At 33.0% G+C, this 19,231-nt stretch overlaps 1 protein-coding gene across 1 annotated transcript in view; it reads left to right on the top strand.

The window, feature by feature from the left end:
- Positions 1-19,231, top strand: part of LOC132741102 (receptor tyrosine-protein kinase erbB-3-like) — an 82,742-nt gene that overhangs the window by 25,353 nt on the left and 38,158 nt on the right. The window contains exons 9-11 of the mRNA XM_060729197.1: positions 8,972-9,105; positions 9,934-10,084; positions 17,559-17,661. Coding sequence (XP_060585180.1) covers positions 8,972-9,105; positions 9,934-10,084; positions 17,559-17,661 — 388 coding nt within the window. The remainder of the gene's footprint in view (positions 1-8,971; positions 9,106-9,933; positions 10,085-17,558; positions 17,662-19,231) is intronic.

Raw genomic sequence — 19,231 nt, forward strand, 5'->3', positions numbered from 1 at the left:
TACTGACCATACACACCACTAAATCCTGACTAGACTCAACACTATATCTTGACCAGACTCTACACTATATACTGACCAAACATATCACTGTATGCTGATTAGACACTACACTATATACTGACCATACACAACACATATCCTGACCATACTCAACAATATATCCTGACCAGACACAATAATACATTCTTACCAAACACTTTAGACTGCCTTTGTAACAGGGTAACAAATTTGAATAAATACTGGTTGTTGTTTTCAATCTTTAATCTTTAAACGCAAATTGGGTCACGTATTTAGTCAAACATATCTCTCTTCTCTACGTCAGTCATTCATTAACTATAGTCGTGTTATCCTATAGTAACATCCACTAACCGTTTAAAAGTGTTTATACAAAGTGATATTTACGGGTACGGTAATGCATCATTGCATTCCGTCACTGTTCTCACTTTGTGTATACTTTGTGTAGACGCATTTCTTTAAAATATAAGTAATAGTTACCTTACGAGAAATAGGTCTGCAAAGTATTTACAGACCGGGGTGGCGATTTGAAGACCGAGAGAGCGTAGCGATCGAGGTATTTAAAAGGCCACCGGGTCTGTAAATGCTATGCAGACCTATTCCATGTGCGGTAACTATCTAACCTACATGCTATTTTGTTTTTCAATCCAGACATCAGCTTCTATTTCAGTATTTATAAATATTATTGAAATAAAACCTATTATTTATGTACGTTATCACGTTTAAGGAAGCATTCCAAAGCCATTTAAAGATACCAACCGCTATGCTCTTGTAATTCATTGTGCTTATCTCAGGTGTTATTTTAAAATTCTCGTGTTTTTCGTGGGGTTCCATTATTTAACAAGGTCATGTAAATGGACTTGTTGAGTTCACAGACAATTCTATTTCGTCAAAACACTTTCGGTCTAAATGAGATAGTACTGCGCATGCGCCAATTCAGTGTGCTGCATGCCGTCGTGAAGACGACACGCTAATTCATATCAATATTTTGTAAACGCGGTTTACAATAAGATTTATCGAGTTTTGTTGTTTAATATCGGATATATTTTGAGTAATATTCATCAATTGATTATCGGACGACGTTCGATATTTATATTATTGTGTATTTTGTGTAAAATTGGATTTTTCGTTGTAACACGTGGTGTTCAACATAAAATAATGGCGGAATCGAGTAAGAAATTGCCAGAAGAATTTCCCTCTGGAAAAGGGGAAAAACAAGAGATAGGTTCGAACGTAGTTCGGGAAGGCTTGGAAAGGCAAATAAATTAGCAAATTCGTCAAAAGGAAAATCACTGGCGCAACCCGGTAAATCCGGGGAAACGGAAAATTCTGAAGTAAGTCGCGAATTCTAATGATAAAATGTTGACCGTTGTTGCAACAAATTCAGAGAGTCCATGAAAAAGAACAAGATAAAAAGTTGACTAGTGTAAGCAACAGAATGGACTATTTTGAACAAGTTTTGAAGTATGAGGACGACTGTTCTTTATGTGCCTGAGCCTTCGGAAGATGAACTTTCCGGTACGAAAACCGCGAATGTTGACAAAACGCAAAAACACTGACAGTCGTTTCTCTTTCCATTTGCGAGAAGATTTTAAAAAAATGCAAGAACACTGAGTCTGCGATGAGAGTGGTTGATTGAAACATTTGTCCGAGAAATGTTAATGAAATTATTCAGGAATGGAATTGAAGATGAACGTTATAATCAGAACTTGTTAAAGATGAAACAAAATGCTAGAACCCTGAAAACTGTTGACAGTCTAAGTTGTTGTAAAAACAAATCTTTTGATATGGGATTGCCATATTCACAAGGTGCTAGGGACAAATGATAAAAAAATTACAGAATTTCGAGACTTCTGTAATCAAAGCTGCCCACAATTTTGGTGAAAAACGGGTGAACAAAAATGGCAATTTTTGGAACGTGAACATTGAGAAAATATGGTGAGTTTAATTTTGAAAATTGTAATGATGTTTTGGCTCTTTTGGGTCACTCTAATAGACAAATAAATTTGTTACGTAGAGATTTGATGAAGCCGGAAAATTAAAACAGAATATGTACATTTTGTGTACACATTCATTTGCCCTTTACACAAGAGTTGTTTGGAGACGACCAAGTTACAGATTGCCCTACAGAGGGACTTTAAAAAGGTCCGTAGCACTTACCCTAGAGGAGTTTGGCCGTGGAATGTTCCGGGCTCCACATTCTGCTGGTTCATATGATCCAAAAAACTACTCCCGTCGGGGAGTAGGGAAGGCACGCATGTAGATAAGGTAAAATTTAATATTTTAAATTTAAAGCAGGCAGATTGAGGTACTGGAGTGAATTTACAAGTGATAACACTGTTTTGGATATGGTTCAACATTTTCATATCCAATTTAAACCAGAATTTTATGAATATAAACAAGAACACTGTCCACAATATTCTTAACTTGGAAGAATCACATATAATATTAAAAGAAATAGATAATTTGTTAGAACTAGGTGTTATCAAAAAAGTGAACCACGAGACGGGGCAATTTTTATCCCCAATATTTCTTAGAAAAAAGAAAAATGGTGACTATAGAATGATTCTAAAAAATTGAAAACGTTCATACCATATCATCATTTTAAAATGGACACCTTTGAAAAAACATTTACAACTGATAAGATAAGAAAAGATATGTTTATGGCATCAATATGATTTACTCCATGCATATTACAGTGTACCTCTTGCTCAAGAACAGCTGAAATATTTTAGGTTTTCATTTAATTCAGAAAATATACGAGTAGCAGGTGTTTCCAAATGGTTTGGCACCTTGTCCAAGGTTATTTACAAAGCTGTTAAAGCCCGTTTACTCTCAAAGTTGAGAGGGCTAGGTTATATTTATTCTGGATTTATAGACGATAGTCTCCTTTGCGGGGAAACTAAAGAAGAATGGTATAGAAAATATTGATGTCACAAGGAAAACATGTTTTTTCAGTTTAGGTTCATGTTAAATATGGAAAAATCAGTGTTCCAGCCATCTAAGAAAATTGTTTTCTTTGGGAAATGTGATAGATTCTGAAAAAATGCTTGTTTATTTAAACAAGAAAAAACGCTTACAGTAGAGATAGAATGAAAAAAGCTTTATCAAGCTGAAAAGGTTTAAAATTCGTAATGTTGCTAAAGTTATAGGTATTATTGTGTCAACATTTTCTGCTTTAGAATACGGTAGAATGCACTATCGAAATTTAGAAAAAGCCAAAAACTATCGCATTGAAGGTTAACAAGGGTGATTTTGATTCAGAAATTACTATTTCTGAGAGTATGAAAATTGAACTACATTGGTGGTTTTCAAAATATAAGACATCAAGTCAGGCATATTAGTCATGGAAATCCAGAAATTAATAATACAAACAGACGCAAGTCTGCAAGGATGGGGTTTTTGTTTTAGAAACCGTTAAAAGTGGGGGTCGTTGGACATTAGAAGAATCAAAATGGCATATTAATAAGTTAGAATTAATGGCTGTGTTGCATAGTTTAAAAGCGAGCATAGAGAAAATTTCTGGCAAACATATGAAAATCTTGTCAGATAGCTCAACAGCAGTATGTTACATAAACAATATGGGCGGAAGTAAGTCAGAAGATTGTGATTTTGTGAGTAGGCAAATCTGGAATTTATGTATTGATCATGATATTTGGTTGTCATGTGCCCATATAGCTGGTACAAATAACCAAGCTGATACTCCATCGCGAAAGTTCAAGGATCTTTAGAGTGGGAGCCAGATGATACAATATTTACAAAAATTTGCACAAGAACCAAATTTCCAGATATTGATCTTTTTGCTTCACGACTGAATGCTAAAATATCAGATTTTTGCTCCTGGAAGCCTGATCCAGGAGCCAAGTATGTAGATGCATTTACATTAGATTGGAGTAGTTTTTCATGTTGTTATATTTTTCCAACCTTTCAGTTTACTGGGACGCTGTATTCAAAAGATTACCATAGATATGGCAAGTTGCATAGTAATTGCTCCACTGTGGCCAACACAGACATGGTTTACAACGCTGATGAAATTGTTAAATACAGGAAACCGTTGATTCTTCCATCACAGAACAATCTTCTATCACTCCCAAAAGGGCAAAAGGTACATCCATTATTGGGGAAAATGGTTTTAATAGCTTGTCTTTTGTCGGGAAAGTCTTCAGAAACGTGGCTTTTCTTCAGAAGCAACCAAAATTATCATGTCTTCATGGAAAACTGGTACTAAAAGATAATATCAAACGTATATATCAAGATGGCTACAGTGTTGTTGTTAACGACACATTAGTTCAATTTCAGTTACTATAGTAGATGTTATCGAGTTTTTCACAGTTTTGTTTCAAAAGCGGTTTGGGATATAGTGCATTAAATACAGCACGAGGCGCTTTATCAGCTTTAGGACTTGTCATAGATTACCATCGTGTTGGATCACATCCAGGTGTTATAAGATTTATGAAGGGAGTTTTTAATATACGACCAAACAAGGTCAAAGTACATTAGTACTTTGGATATTAACACTGTATTACTATTTCTACGCAAGTTAAGTCCAGTGAAACATTTGTCTTTGAAAGATCTTACTATGAAACTTGTAACGCTTATAGCAATTACGAATGCAGCTAGAGCTCAGTCTATACATTTGTTATCAGTTAATAACATGAAAAAGTTCAGTTCACAATTTGTTTTTTAAAATTTGATGCGTTATTAAAACAGAGTCGGCCGGGAGCTGATTTTTCAACTTTGTGTTCTTAAAGCATATCCTTTCCAAAGATAGGAGGCTTTGTGTCTATACCGTGTTGAAAGAATACTTTTCAAGAACCAAACCTGTTTCGCTGTAAAACTAAATAAACTGCTTCCCTAAGTTATGTGAAAAACCAAATACGGACCAGTATCCACGTGACACTGTATCAATGTGGGATAAAAACAATGTTTAGATCGGGTGTTAACACAGATATGTTTTCCTGCACATAGTGTGCGAGGAAGCATCTTCATCAAAGGCAAAAACTTAATGCCGTTTTCCTGTGGTCTGCTTATTTTGGAAAACGCAGGATGGTCCAAAAATGTAAAACATTCTCGAGATTCTATGACAGGGAGGTGAGAGAAACTGTTTCCCCTTTGAAGAAGGAGTTTTGCAATAAGGTCTGTTATATTTTGTCATTATTGCGCTTTTAACTTCTCATTTAGACCGAAAGTGTTTTGACGAAATAGAATTGGAAAATTAAACGAGATTTACCTTGGTTAAGTCCATGTTTGATTGAAATTCTATGAGTCAAATGCACACTTGAGGGATTAAATGCCCTCCACACCCATCCCATTATGTATAAAATTTGTGTTCATTTATGACATCAGTATAGAACTCGCAGATTTCTTAAATTTTTTAGGCAATAATGCCAAAATGCGTTAAAGACTGAATTGGCGCATGCGCAGTACTATCTCATTTAATCCCTCAAGTGTTCATCTAATATTGCCCTAGCAGCCTGCGCTAATTTATTTCTTTTAATTTGATGAATATTTACTTAAAAATAGATATCGGTCCTTTTTCATATTCGAAGTGGCTTCCCCCATAAATTTGCACATTTCAGCGTGTTTTTTTTTTAACAAATTTTACATTATTTCAACATTCCTGCTTTACAGGATATGCGTATACGGTGATTATTATGTAATGCTTAATTTTAAATGCATGAGTTTCACGACTTCACATATTTTCTTTTGTATAGATAACAATAGAACAATAACAGGTCGGTATTTATTTGCAGACCTGTTAATTGGTCGGTTAGTGATTAACTAGACCGCTTTTAACAAAGGAGTCGGTAGGTAATAAATTATCTATGATAATTTTATATTGTTTTCAGGTAAGTGATGTTATATCTTCCTAGTTTTTCATATGCTTAAATTGTTATTTTTTGGTAAAATGTTGTTATTTAAAATAATTAATCTTTGAAAAGAAATAGAATACAATACCCTGAATATTGATAGACCTGTATACATATTTTATGCATTGAATGTCAACACAAAGTTCCGTTCTATAATTTAATGTTTCCTATAATTTAATGTTTCTTTCCAAGTGGAATACCACAAATAATTTATAATATGTACAGGTTATCCTGACTTTAACAAATACAATGTAGATATTAAAAATATAGTAACAAATATTTCTAATGGAAAGCCACAATGTTATCACTTGGCAATCAAAGACTAACTGATCCATTTTTCTATCTTTACAATATCTCTAAAAATGGTTTCGTTTTAAACTGACCAATAAAATTTTAAACATCTTTGTTTCTTAAATAACAAAATAACCAATCGGGTTTCAATACAAAATAATGTAACATAGCAACATAGAATTTATAACAACAATCATCACCTGGACATTTTATCAGTCATAAGGTTTAACAATTTATTAAGTACAGACGGCTAAATTGACATTATCACCTAAATATAATAAAACTTTTAACACAATTGATTGTACAAAGAGTAAAAACCACATTTAATCTTCCGCTTACATAATTTTAAATTTAATATTTGTAACTTAACATATTTGAAATTTTACACATTGTTTTGTAAATATGGCATTTTTAGAAAATGATTATATTTATAAGTTTTTTGTTTAAAAGAAATTAACATGCATATTTATTCATTTTTTTTTTTCATAAACGGGTTTTTATCATTTTTCGGATGCACAACACATGTATATCTATTCTTGTTATTTGTTTTCATGTTTTATGTTTAGGGAAACAGGAATCTCACTTTGTGTAGACGCATTTCTGTTATATATAATAAATTATCTATGATACTATATTATATTGTTTTCAGTTTCTTACACCAATAAGAATCTATGAAGCTACCAAATATTTGAACGAGCTAGCTAATGACCGGCAAAGCAATGTAAGGTCAATGACGCCCAACGGGAGACCGTGACTGCATCTAGCTCAGAGGTTAATTAGCATTTATCTATAGCTTTGTGGAATTCGAGGACGAATTTCAATGTTGAGGTGAAGTATGTCACGGTTCAGAATTGTTCACCTTTAAGGGGAGAAGATGTGTGAGCGGCCAAATACCTCAATCTGTAGAGCCGCAGAACGTTTTTCCGAAGGTCTCGGGTTCGAGTCCCGGTCAGGCTGCACATTTATCTCACCCTCAGCGGAAACACCATATGGGAATATAATAATAGGATAACGGGACTATAGTTATTGAATGACTGACGTAGAGAAAAGAAATATGTTTGACTAAATACGAGAAGGATTGAAGATTGAAATCAACAACCAGTATTTATTCATATTTCATTTATAAATGATTACTACCCTGTGAAATACTCCCCCTGCTAGTAAAAATGTCGTCCCGACATTTCTTCCTTATCCTTATAAAAATGAAACAAGTAGAAAAGACATCACAAAATCATACAACACAAGTCACAAAATTTATACATGACGTAATAAACAAAGAGAAAATCACACACACAAAAAATCAACATCGCGAAACGTACACTATTCCAGCCGAGAATTCCATCATAGACATTAGTCAATAATTACCGTCTAAAATATGCGATAATTATAGAACATGCGTTCGTTTGTTCAGGTAAGTATACACCCGCATACCACAAAAGGTAAGTTTAAATTACATCCCATCCGAAACGGTATACTAATTCAAAACAACAACCTGTATTTATTCATATTATATTTATTAATGATAAATACCTTGTGACATATAGACTCAACACTGTATATTTGACCAAACTCAACTCTAAATTCTGACACAACACTATATCATGACCACACCCACACTGTATCCTTACCAGACTCACTTTAAATGCTGACAGGACTTAAAACAATACGTCACGACCAGACTTGACACTGTATGCTGACAAGACACTACACTATATCCTGACCAGACCCAACACTATATCCCAGACAGACTTGACACTGTTTCTTGACCGACTTAACACTTTATCCTAACCTGCCTCAAGACTATATCTTGACCAGGCTTGACACTATATGCTGACCAGACACAACACTTTATCCTTACCATAAACTACAATATATCCTGACCACACCCGCATAATATCCCTACCAGACCTGACACTATATCCTCACCAGACTCAACACTACATGCTGACTGGACTCAACATTATGTAACAACCAGACTTAACACTATATCCTGACCAGGCACTACACTATATCATTACCAGATCCAACACTTTATCCCGAACAAACTCGACACTATATAACGATCAGGCAAAACACTATATACTCACCAGACGAAATACTATATCCTGACTAGACTCAACACTATATTCTAACCAAACCTGACAATATATGCTGGCATTACACAACACTTTATCCACACCACACCCAGCACTATATCCCGACCAGTCTTGACACTTTTTACTGACCAGACACAACAATGTATCGTGACCAGACACTATATCCCGACTAGACTTGACACTATATGCTGACCAAAGTCACACAACACTATATCTTGACCAGACTCAACACGTCATCCTGACCAAACTCAACACTATATCCCGACTAGATTCTACATTATATGCTGACCACAGCTAACACTATATCTTGACCAGACTCAACACTATATCCTGACCAAACACAACACTATATCCTGACCAGACACTAAAATATATGCTGACATGACTCAACACTATATACTTACCAGACTTGACACTATATCGCTACTAGACTCAAAACTATATGCAATAGGACTAAACCTAATGTCATGACTAGACTTGACACTGTTTGCTTACCACACTCAACACTATCTCCCAACCAGACTCTACACTATCTTTAGTTGCCTGCTCAATTAACATACTTATATTCTTAAATTTGGAAGATTTTACCAAATTCTTATTGGTACAAGTTATCACATTAAATCAGTGAATTAAATGTACATGATTTGGTTACTCATATATGTGTATTTTAAATAGTTTTTTATTGTTGTTTTTTTATAGTTTTCCTGTGTAGAGAAATGTCCTGATGACCTACCCCATTTAGTGGAAGATAAAGATCTAGACAAACCAACAATGACAGTCTGTGCCTCAGATGACCATCCAGAAGTAAAAGCAAGAGATGCAAAAAGAAAAGAGTATAACTTTTACATTAAATTGAACTATCTAAATTCAAAAGTCTTAAAATGAAAGACATTTAATTAATAAAGTATATGAATTTTATCTCGCTGATGCAAGGGAAATAAAAGTCAACATGTATGACTTAGATAACACTTATGCAAATTGAGATTAAATGATATTGTACATTTTTGATTTCAAAGAATTATATGAATTGTATCCCCCCTAGTAATATGAATTGTTTCCTATTTGAGATATGAATCGTTCTCTAATAATGACCCCCTAGTTATATAAATTGTTCTCCTTGAGTGATCCACTTGTGATATTAATTGTACTTAAATAATGATATAAATTTTCCCTTACTAGTGATCAACTAGTTATATTTGTTCCTGTTGAGTTAGATCCACTTGTGATATGGATTGTACCCCACTAGTGATACAACTTGTATTTTATTAAGCAAAGATTTGAATAAGTGAAAGTGCACTTTAGCTAGCTGAAAAAAGCAATGACATTTTTACCGAGGATTTGCTGTGTACAAGAATAATAACTCTGTCTAGTTTGCTTTCTGAAAGGAATATTATTTTTCTATACACCTCTACACCTTTCTCATAGATATTCCGTATTCTTTTAGGTTTGGGAGCATCCATCATTAGTATTGATATCGTTGTCATCATGCTAAGAAGCTTTATGTCTTGCTTTAGATAAATTATAGGTAGTGACTTTACCTTAACCATAATAGTTAAAGTACGTTAGTCATTATGTGACATTATAATTGTCAATCAAATAAAAGAATTAAGGGTAAAAATACCCCAATAAGTTACTGCATGAAATGACATTTTATTTTTCAGTGAAAAGAGACAGCATGCTATAGGTATAGCAATAGCTGTCGGTTTGCCTGTTTTTATCGTTATAATTTCTGTCGCATGCTGCTGTGTTTGGAAGTGTAGAAGACAACGTATACAACAAATGGCCAAGAGGACAGAAGTGGTTGATACAGAGGTATATTTTACACATTTTCTTCTGTCAATTGGATGAGTTACATGTACATGGCCAGGAGGTTAAGGATTTGATTTAGGATGACATTTGCATACTTGAATCTTGACTCAGACTCTGAGCTATTTTTCAATCAAAATAACTGAACAGTTGCTGTATGACTTATACAGTTTCATTGTAACTTTAAACTAAATTAAATAAAATTATCTGTAGGTAAAGTCGTTTATTTGTTCTGAGTGAATATGAACGCTATCACTCTAGTTCAAGATGAGATATTTCAAATAGTTTCATGATAATGATACTACGCTGGACACTCGTGAACAAAAACATTAATTTAAAACACTAAACTCTTTGAATGAATGATATAAAAATGAGTGATATAAATTAGAAAAAAGTCTAATATCTCACTTATGTAATTAAAAGAAATTATTTTTGAATCATGGAAGAAAATGAGTGATATGAATTATATCTCACTAATGTTAATCAATAAAATGAATTTTATATCACAGAAGAAAGTGAATGATATCAATTAAATATCACCAATGTAAAACAATGAAATGAATTTTGTATCACATAAATATAAATATATATAATTTATATAATATAAATTGTGTCTCACAAATGTAAATAAAAGAAATGATAATGTATCACAGAAGACAGTGAGTGATATGAATTCTATCTCACTAATGTAAATGAATGTGTTGAATTTTGTATCACAGAAGACAGTGAATGATATGAATTTCATCTCACTTATGTAAATAAATGAAAGGAATTTTGTATCACAGACAAAAGTGAGTGATATGAATTGTATCTCACTAATATAAAAAGATGAAATGAATTTTTTATCACAGAAGAAAGTTAGTTACAACAATTATTCCAAACTAATGTAAATACATGGAATGAATTTTGTGTCAAAAAAAAGATGAGTGATATGAATTTATTCTCACTGATGTAAATGAATTAAATGAATTTTTTATCACAGAAATAAGTTAGTGATATGAATTGTATCTCACAAATGTAAAAATGTAAATCTATGAAATGAATTTTGTATCACAGATGAGAGCGAGTGTTATGAATTATATTTCTCTAATTTAAATGAATAAATAAATTTTGTATCGCAGAAGACAGTGAGTGATATGAATTGTATCTCAATGATGTAAATAAATTAAAATAATTTTGTATCACAGAAGACAGTGAGTGATATGAATTATATCACACTGATGTAAATAAATGAAATGAATTCTGTATCACAGAAGACATACAGTGAGTGATATGAATTTTATCTCATAATGTAAATAAATGAAAGGACATTTGTATCACAGACAAAAGTGAGTAATATGAATTGTATCTCACTAATGTGCATCATTAAAATGATTTTTTTTTTCACATCAGAAAGTGAGTCATTTGAATTACCCGTACGAAAATTCCAGCCGTAAAGTAGCAGGAAAAGAAACGGAAATTGGACGTAAAACCACTTTTCCAGGCGTAAAACACACGTAATTTTTTAAGAGCAGGAAAAATATGAAAAGTATGGGCGTAATTTTCTATTTTTTACGGCTGTACTTTTCTTTAGGGGCGTACAATTTGACTTAAAATTTTAAGGTGCTGTAAACTGAATCAAAAATGCTTAAGTTCCATTTTACGCCTGTAAAATAAAATTACGGCTGTAAAAGTGTACTTAGGTTTTTTAGTTGGAATCTAGACATTAAAAAGTTGAAATATTATTCTATGCCCAGAAAATGCATTCATCTGGATATAGTTTGTTGCTACTCCTGTGAAAATTTAACGTCAATCTTCAATAAGTTTGACCTTGGTCTCTTCTTCTAAATGGGATTTGTCTATTTAATATTAGTATAAACTGATACCAGTATTTACGCCTTTCATGTTATGCTAACAATAATTGAAAGTGAAAAATGCAAAGGGCAGTAACTCCAAAATTATGCAAAATAATTATATATCGTTCTAAAACACTGCAATTTACTCAAAAAGATCTTATAATCCATCTGTGAAGTTACAAATTAATATCTCCAATACTTTAAAAGTGGTATGATTAAGACAAAAAATAAGCAAGGAAAAGTACAAAAGGGAAATAACCCCCAAATCATACAATAAAGTGTTATGGTTCTTAGACATTGCACTCCTCATAAATGAGATCTACTTATATGTGGATATTAGAATTATTGTCTCTAACATTTTTGTGTTATGCATTTCAGACAAAAACTTACTAAAGGCAATAACTCCATTACTTTGCATTCATGTATTCTTAAGGAAAAAAACATGAATCATGTTATCAATATTAAATATATAAATGCTATTTAGTGCTCGCCATTTTTTTAAGCCAATCACCGACGAGGATTTTTCAAATCTTCAGGTTTCAAATCTTAATAGAACAGATTTTATATAAACTGGACGTTTTATATTATAAAAAGCAAGTGGGCGGAGCACTTAGCCGGTTAGAGTGCATATTTGATGTTCTTCGTAAATAAGAAAGCTACAGTCGCTTCGCAAGCTCCGCTCCTTTTTAGCTTTCTTATTTACGAAGAACACCCAATATGCACTCTAACCTATACTTGATAGAAATACAATAATGAAGCAATGTGCTTATACACTGTGAAACTTAGTCAGAGTATGTCCTTGATGCTGCAAATAATGCCTGGTAATTTCTTATAACCAGGATAAGTAAATACTGCATCCACTAAGATTTAACACCACAGGCATACAACAAAGATCTGATAAAACTACTTCCCTCTTAGGGGGCAGGGGCATATTCGAATGATGGCCCCGTCAATTTTTTTAATAACTCAGACATGGTGTTTTGAGGGTACTGATAACTTCTGATATTTCTCTGTCATTGTAATTCTTTCTTGTTTGTGTGTAGGAAATGAGAAGTATTTTTGGGTTTTTACCCGAAACTAAGCATTTTGGTAGCTTTGTATGTATTTCTGACTCTCCGAATGGAGGTGAAAAAGTTAAAAATCAAGCTTTGACAGTTGGCGCCAAACAAGTAAGAAATTTCAGATAAATTTTGTGAAAAATCTAAACGTATGACAGACACTTTATTGGTCATTTCTGAAAATGCCATAGCTTGCACTGCGTGTTAATGATATTTTTAAAGGAATCGGGCGGATTCTGGAGTATGCTGCACCTTCATGAAGATTGCCCATATTGGTACATTTTAGGTGTGTTTTTGGCTGGGTTGGGGTAAATATAAATTGCTGTCAGTCATTTTTTGAAGGAGCAATGCATGCAAACTATTATTTTCTTCAATGTATGTCATATATCATTGAATAATGCTGTGCCACTGGTTATCTGCCTGTGAAACAGATTTTGAAATATTTGGAATTGTGTTTCTGGTCACACTGAAATACAAAATTTTTCATTTTTAGGTTCCCTGCCCCCTTATCTATGCATGGCGGTTAATAGTTTACTCATGCTGACCAGACTGTTCCATTTGGTTATTTTAGGAGAGGCAACATTATACATTTTATATGTTTAGAATCTGTGTTAAAATAACATGCTAATTTATCTTTCAAAAACATAATTCTACACTATCTATTTAGGTATCAAACATAGTTTATACATTCAAATGAATGTAAAAAATAAAATGATGGGTGCTTTGGTTTTTGGATTATTTCCCTCGGAGTTTAAAATTATGATGGAACCTTCCAGTTATACAGTAACTGTTGTAAAGTTTGAATTCAAAGGAATTGAGGTCAGTGTGTGTGCAAACACAAAGAAAACAATTGATATTGTACCAATTCTGTAGATATTATAGTGTTTTAAATGTAAAGATGCATATTTAGAATTTCTCAAAGAAAACATTTAAAGTCTTACTAGTGTGGTAAATAGAAATGAGAAGAATCTGGAAATGATTTTAACTGAAGTGTGAATGTGTAGATTATAACATGGGACAAGAAGATAAACAGCAGAATCATTCGAAGTCAAAGTTTCAGGTAAACAACTTTTACATACATTAAATTTAATGCAGAAACAGATAAGCTTTTTAAAAATCAAAACTTTCAAGTGGTATTGTATAAAAATTAGATTTGTTTTTCTTTCAACTTGACTAAAACAGAAATGTGCATAATAAAAATGTAGGAAGATCTTTATCGTTTCTTAAATACAGTATGTTAGATATTTTAAGTTTGAGAAAAAAAAATGATAGAAATTGATAAGTAAGACAGGTCAACACCATATTATGTATAATATTATATCAATTTAGATTATGAGATTATATTGCAGGCTTAGACCAGTACATACTGTGAGATGCTGTCTGATTGTTTATGTGTGCAACATTTAACTACCGCAAAGCCCAGAAAGGTATATACAATACCATTTACAATATAATTAAATAACCTAGAAAAAAATATTTAAAATAAAATTCTTGTCAAATTAAGTAATTGTTAACTTTCAATAAACGTCACTGATGACTCAGTTTGAACATATTGTACAGTGAAATAAGATAATGAGTAGCTTTAATATTTTTGAATATGTAGCATTAGCATGAAAATTGTATATAATCTTTGAGATATTATGAAATGCAACATTGTTGTATTTAATATCTAATATTGATCTCAATGTGTTTCCATCTTTAATGAATTAACTTATATTATACATGTATAATCAATGTATAATTTTGTCCTTAAAGGTGAACACAACCCTGTGACATTCCTGGTGTTCAAACCAAAGCGAAGTGCTGGCAGAGGTGGACATGGTAAATAGAAATTGTAGTTTAAATAATCAGATTGTTTTTGGTTTCATATCGGCAGTTTAACTTATTAGCTTGACTTTTTGAAGAATAAGGAACGCTATCCTAGCCCCCCCCCTCCACGATGGTAGGTGATGGCTTAACCACTTATGTTATAGTTTGGGTACAATAATATAATGATGCTCCTTTTTCGACTTAGAATTTATGTTAAAGTTAAAGAACCACCAAAAATATTTTCCAATTCCATAGACTTTTGGCTTTGAAGCTTTGCACACTTGTTCACCAATCTGTACACAGAAGAAAGTGACTGTATCAAGCATTTTGACAGATTTATGCCCCTTTTGAGACTTAAAATCTATGTTAAAGTTTGCGCACCACCTCAAATATTTTCAAAGTCCATTGACACATGGCTTTGAAACTTTGCATACTTGTTCACCATATGTCATCAACCTGTACACTTGAGGATGTCATTGTATCAAGCATTTTGACAGAATAATGCCCCTTTTCGACATAGAATTTATGTTAAGTGTGCGTAGCACCACAGATATTTTCCAATTCCATTGATATTTGGCTTTGAGACTGTGCTCACTTGTTCACCATCATACCCCCAACTTTTCTTACTGCTGGTCTTTGACTTCTTAGTGTGACCATGACCTTGTAGTTAGGGGTCTTAGTCTTGTGTATTTTTTACCATTTCATCATGTTACACATTTGTGCCAAGTTATTTCAAAAATCCTTTATGCAGGATAGAGTTATTAGCTTGAAATGATTTTCTTACACTTTGACCTGTTACTGTGACCTTGACCTTTGAACTAGGGTCTTGTCCAAGGGCTTGACACAGCATCTCATCATGCTTCATATTTGTGCTAAGTTATCTTAAAATCCCTTGATAAAAGACAAAGTTATGGGTTGTACAAGATTTTTAACCTTTAACCTCTATGTGTGACCTTGACCTTGGAGCTGTGGTATTGGTCTTGAGCATGATCAATGTCTGAACATGCTTCAAATATTTTCCAAGCTATATCAAAATCCCTTGATGCATGATACAGTTATTGGCGTACACATTTTCGTACACACACATACGCGCACTAATGGACACACACACACAGACAGGCGCTATATGTCTCCTTACTATTATCATGGTGGGAGCATTATAAAATGCATGTCAGAAAATAGGCAAAATGTCAAGATCTTTCATACTTAAAACTTTACAGAGGAAAGTTGTTGTAATATTAAAATAGGAAAATGCATATTATACAATGCTTGATATGTCTGATATTTTACAGGTATTGTTGGAACAACATTACAAATGGTGCATTGAGCACAAGATTCTTGAAAGATCACAAAAAGGAGAGGCTACAACTGCAACTAGATTGAACAGCAAGTGAAAAAATCAACTCATTAAATGAACTTTTAGTGAAACAAATGACAATCTTTTTAACAAACATTTGAGTTTAATTTGTAGAGTTGAAACAAAATTGATTTCATAAACCTAAAAAAAGCAATTCTTTGGTTAAATATGTATTTTAGGGACAGGTTTTGTGTTTGTGATCATTTGTTGTTTGTTACTGGTTTATTTTCCCAAATGTACCAGGTTTCAGAAAAAAAAATAGATTCTATGAAACATGTGACAATTAAACAAGTATGACAAGCTTATTCTTCAGATGCAAAGAAATCAAAGCATACTTTTTAGGATGGACGTAAAATTAGTATAGACGTAAAATTTAAATTTTGTACGCCCCGCCCGTAAAAGGATTTTACGGGCGTAAATTTAATATAGACGTAAAATCTGGATTTTATATGGCTGTAAAGGGAATATTTACAGGCGTAATTTTTATTTTTAAATTCCTGCTCATTTAAATATTACGTGTCATTTATACGCCAGTAATCCGTGCCATTTAAGGCTGGTTTCCGTGCGTAAAACCGTATTCCAGGCGTAATTTATTCTATAATATTAGAAAAAGCATAAGGCGTATTTTCTTCTGTACGGGCGTAAAATTAAAAAAAAAATCCGTCTATTTTACAGCTTGAAAATTTCATACAGGTATATCTCACTGATGTCAAACAATGAAATTAATTTGTATCACAGAAGATAGTGAGTGATTTGAATTATATCTCACTGATGTAAATAAATGAAATTAATGATGTCAATCAACAGAAATAATCAACAGAAATAATCAGTAAACTTGTGAAACTCGCACTCGCCTCTTCTTGGTAAAAAGCATTGGTCAAGAAAAAAAATGACCAAAATAAAAGAAACCCTGTCACAACAGTTATGTTATATATTCCATCACAGTTACTGAATACAAGGTAATAAAAAAACTACTACAAGAGAGTACACTTACATATTAACCCTGGTAAGATATTTTAGATAAATATTTAAGTTATGTGTAATGGCAGTGGTGAAGGTGTTTGTTGTTTTCGCTCTTGATCACAGCAGTAAGCTACATTGATTTTACAAGAGCACAGTTCATCCACCACATTGTTCCTAAGCAGGCTGTCAAGCAGCTTAGCAGTACTAATTGTCTTCACTTTTGTTAGGAACTTCTGTACATGCCAGAGCAAAGGTACAGTGAGAATGACCGTAGAAAGGATTTCTAATCAATCTCAAAGAAAGTGACCTGCAACGCCCGAGAATCGAACGTGGATCGCCCGATTCGCAGTCCAATGCTCTCCCTATTGAGCTAACCAGACGGTTTTGTGCAACAGCCCTTAAAGAAATATCATTTCTACACACTATTGATAAAGATTTGGTTATGTTTTTATTTTCAGGTACCACTTGTTTCTGGGGCATTAAATAAAGAAATACCACAACCGATCCCTGAAAAGCAATATGGTCATCGTAAATCTGCATCTGATGCAAAACAACAAAGAGGTCTGTTGGCTAGCAATCGTTTGTGCGGAGATAGCATTAACTCGACTTGAAAAGAAAATAAGCACTTAACAGACTGCCTTAGAACCATACTTTTATGTGATTTTGTAGTTGCTCCCCTTTGCTTTTGTTCTTGTTTAATAAATTTTAGGGCCATAAATCTAAAATATTTTATGTATCAATATTAAAATGTAAGTAAAGAGTGATTCAGTGCATAGAAATAGTAACTATATTTTTGAATATAATTAGCTCACCAGAGCCGAAGGTTCAGGGTGAGCTATTAGTATCAAAGGGGTATGCTCCGGCGTCCGTCGTCAACAATTGTCTAATTCTCTGAAACTGCTGGGCAGATTTACTTCCAATTTGGTCTGTAGCATCCATCTGACAGTCATACTTGAATTTGCTCATGTCATTTTAATTGGCCTCTTAAAGGGGTCAACAGAGCTAAAAATAGAAAAACCTTTAAACATCTTCTACTACAGAACTAATTGATGGATGATCACCAAACTTTGTCTGTAGCATTCTTTGGTAGTCTTTAATCAAGTTTGCTCATATTAAAGTGATTGGTCCCTTTACGGGGTGTCTAGGGCTAAAAATAGAACAAAAAACCTTTAAACATCTTCTTCTACAGAGGGATGATCACCAAACTTTGTCTGTAGCATACATGGATAGTCTTTTATCAAGTTTGCTCATATCAATTTGATTGACCCCTTTTAGGGACCGCTTAAGCTAAAAATAGAAATACCTTTAAACGTCTATTTCTTCAGAACTAATTGATGGATGATCACCAAACCTTGTCTGTAGCATTCTTAGGAAGCCTTTTATCAAGTTTGCTCATATTAATTTGATTGACTCCTTTAAGGGGTCTCTAGAGCTAAAAATAGAAAAAAAACATTTAAACTTTTTCTGTAGCATTCTAAGGTAGATTTTTTTATCAAATTTGCTCATATTTATTCGATTGGCCCCTTTTAGAAGTCTCTATGGCTAAAATAGAAATACCTTTAAACGTCTTTTTCTAGAGAACTAATTTATGGATGATCACCAAACTTTGTCGGTAGCATTCTTGGGTAGTCTTTTATCAAATAGAGAAAAACAGAATCCCTAAAGAAAGTACAACACAACAAAATTCGATTGGCCCCTTTTAGGGGTCTCTAGGGCTAAAAATAGAAATACCTTTAAACGTCTTCTTCTACAAAACTAATTGATGGATGATCACCAAACCTATCAAGTTTGCTCATATTAATTTGATTAGCCCCTTTGAGAGGCCGCTAAAGCTAAAAATAAAAATACCTTTAAACGTCTATTTTTAGAGAACTAATTGATACATGATCACCAAACTTTGTCTGTAGCATTCTTGGGTAGTCATTTATTAAGTTTGCTAATATTAATTGAATTGACCCCTTTCAGGGGTGGCTAAAGTTAAAAATAGTTAAACTTTTGAACATCATTTCCTACTGAAATGTTTAATAGATGATCCCCAAATTTTGTCTGCGGCATTCTTGGGTAGTCTTTTATCAGGTTTGCTCATATTTATTTGATTTGCACCTTTAAGGGGCCGCTAAAGATAAAAATA

This window comes from Ruditapes philippinarum, unplaced genomic scaffold, assembly GCF_026571515.1.
Source record: "Ruditapes philippinarum isolate M1 unplaced genomic scaffold, ASM2657151v2 ctg2_1_1_1_1, whole genome shotgun sequence".
Lineage (NCBI taxonomy): Eukaryota > Metazoa > Mollusca > Bivalvia > Venerida > Veneridae > Ruditapes > Ruditapes philippinarum.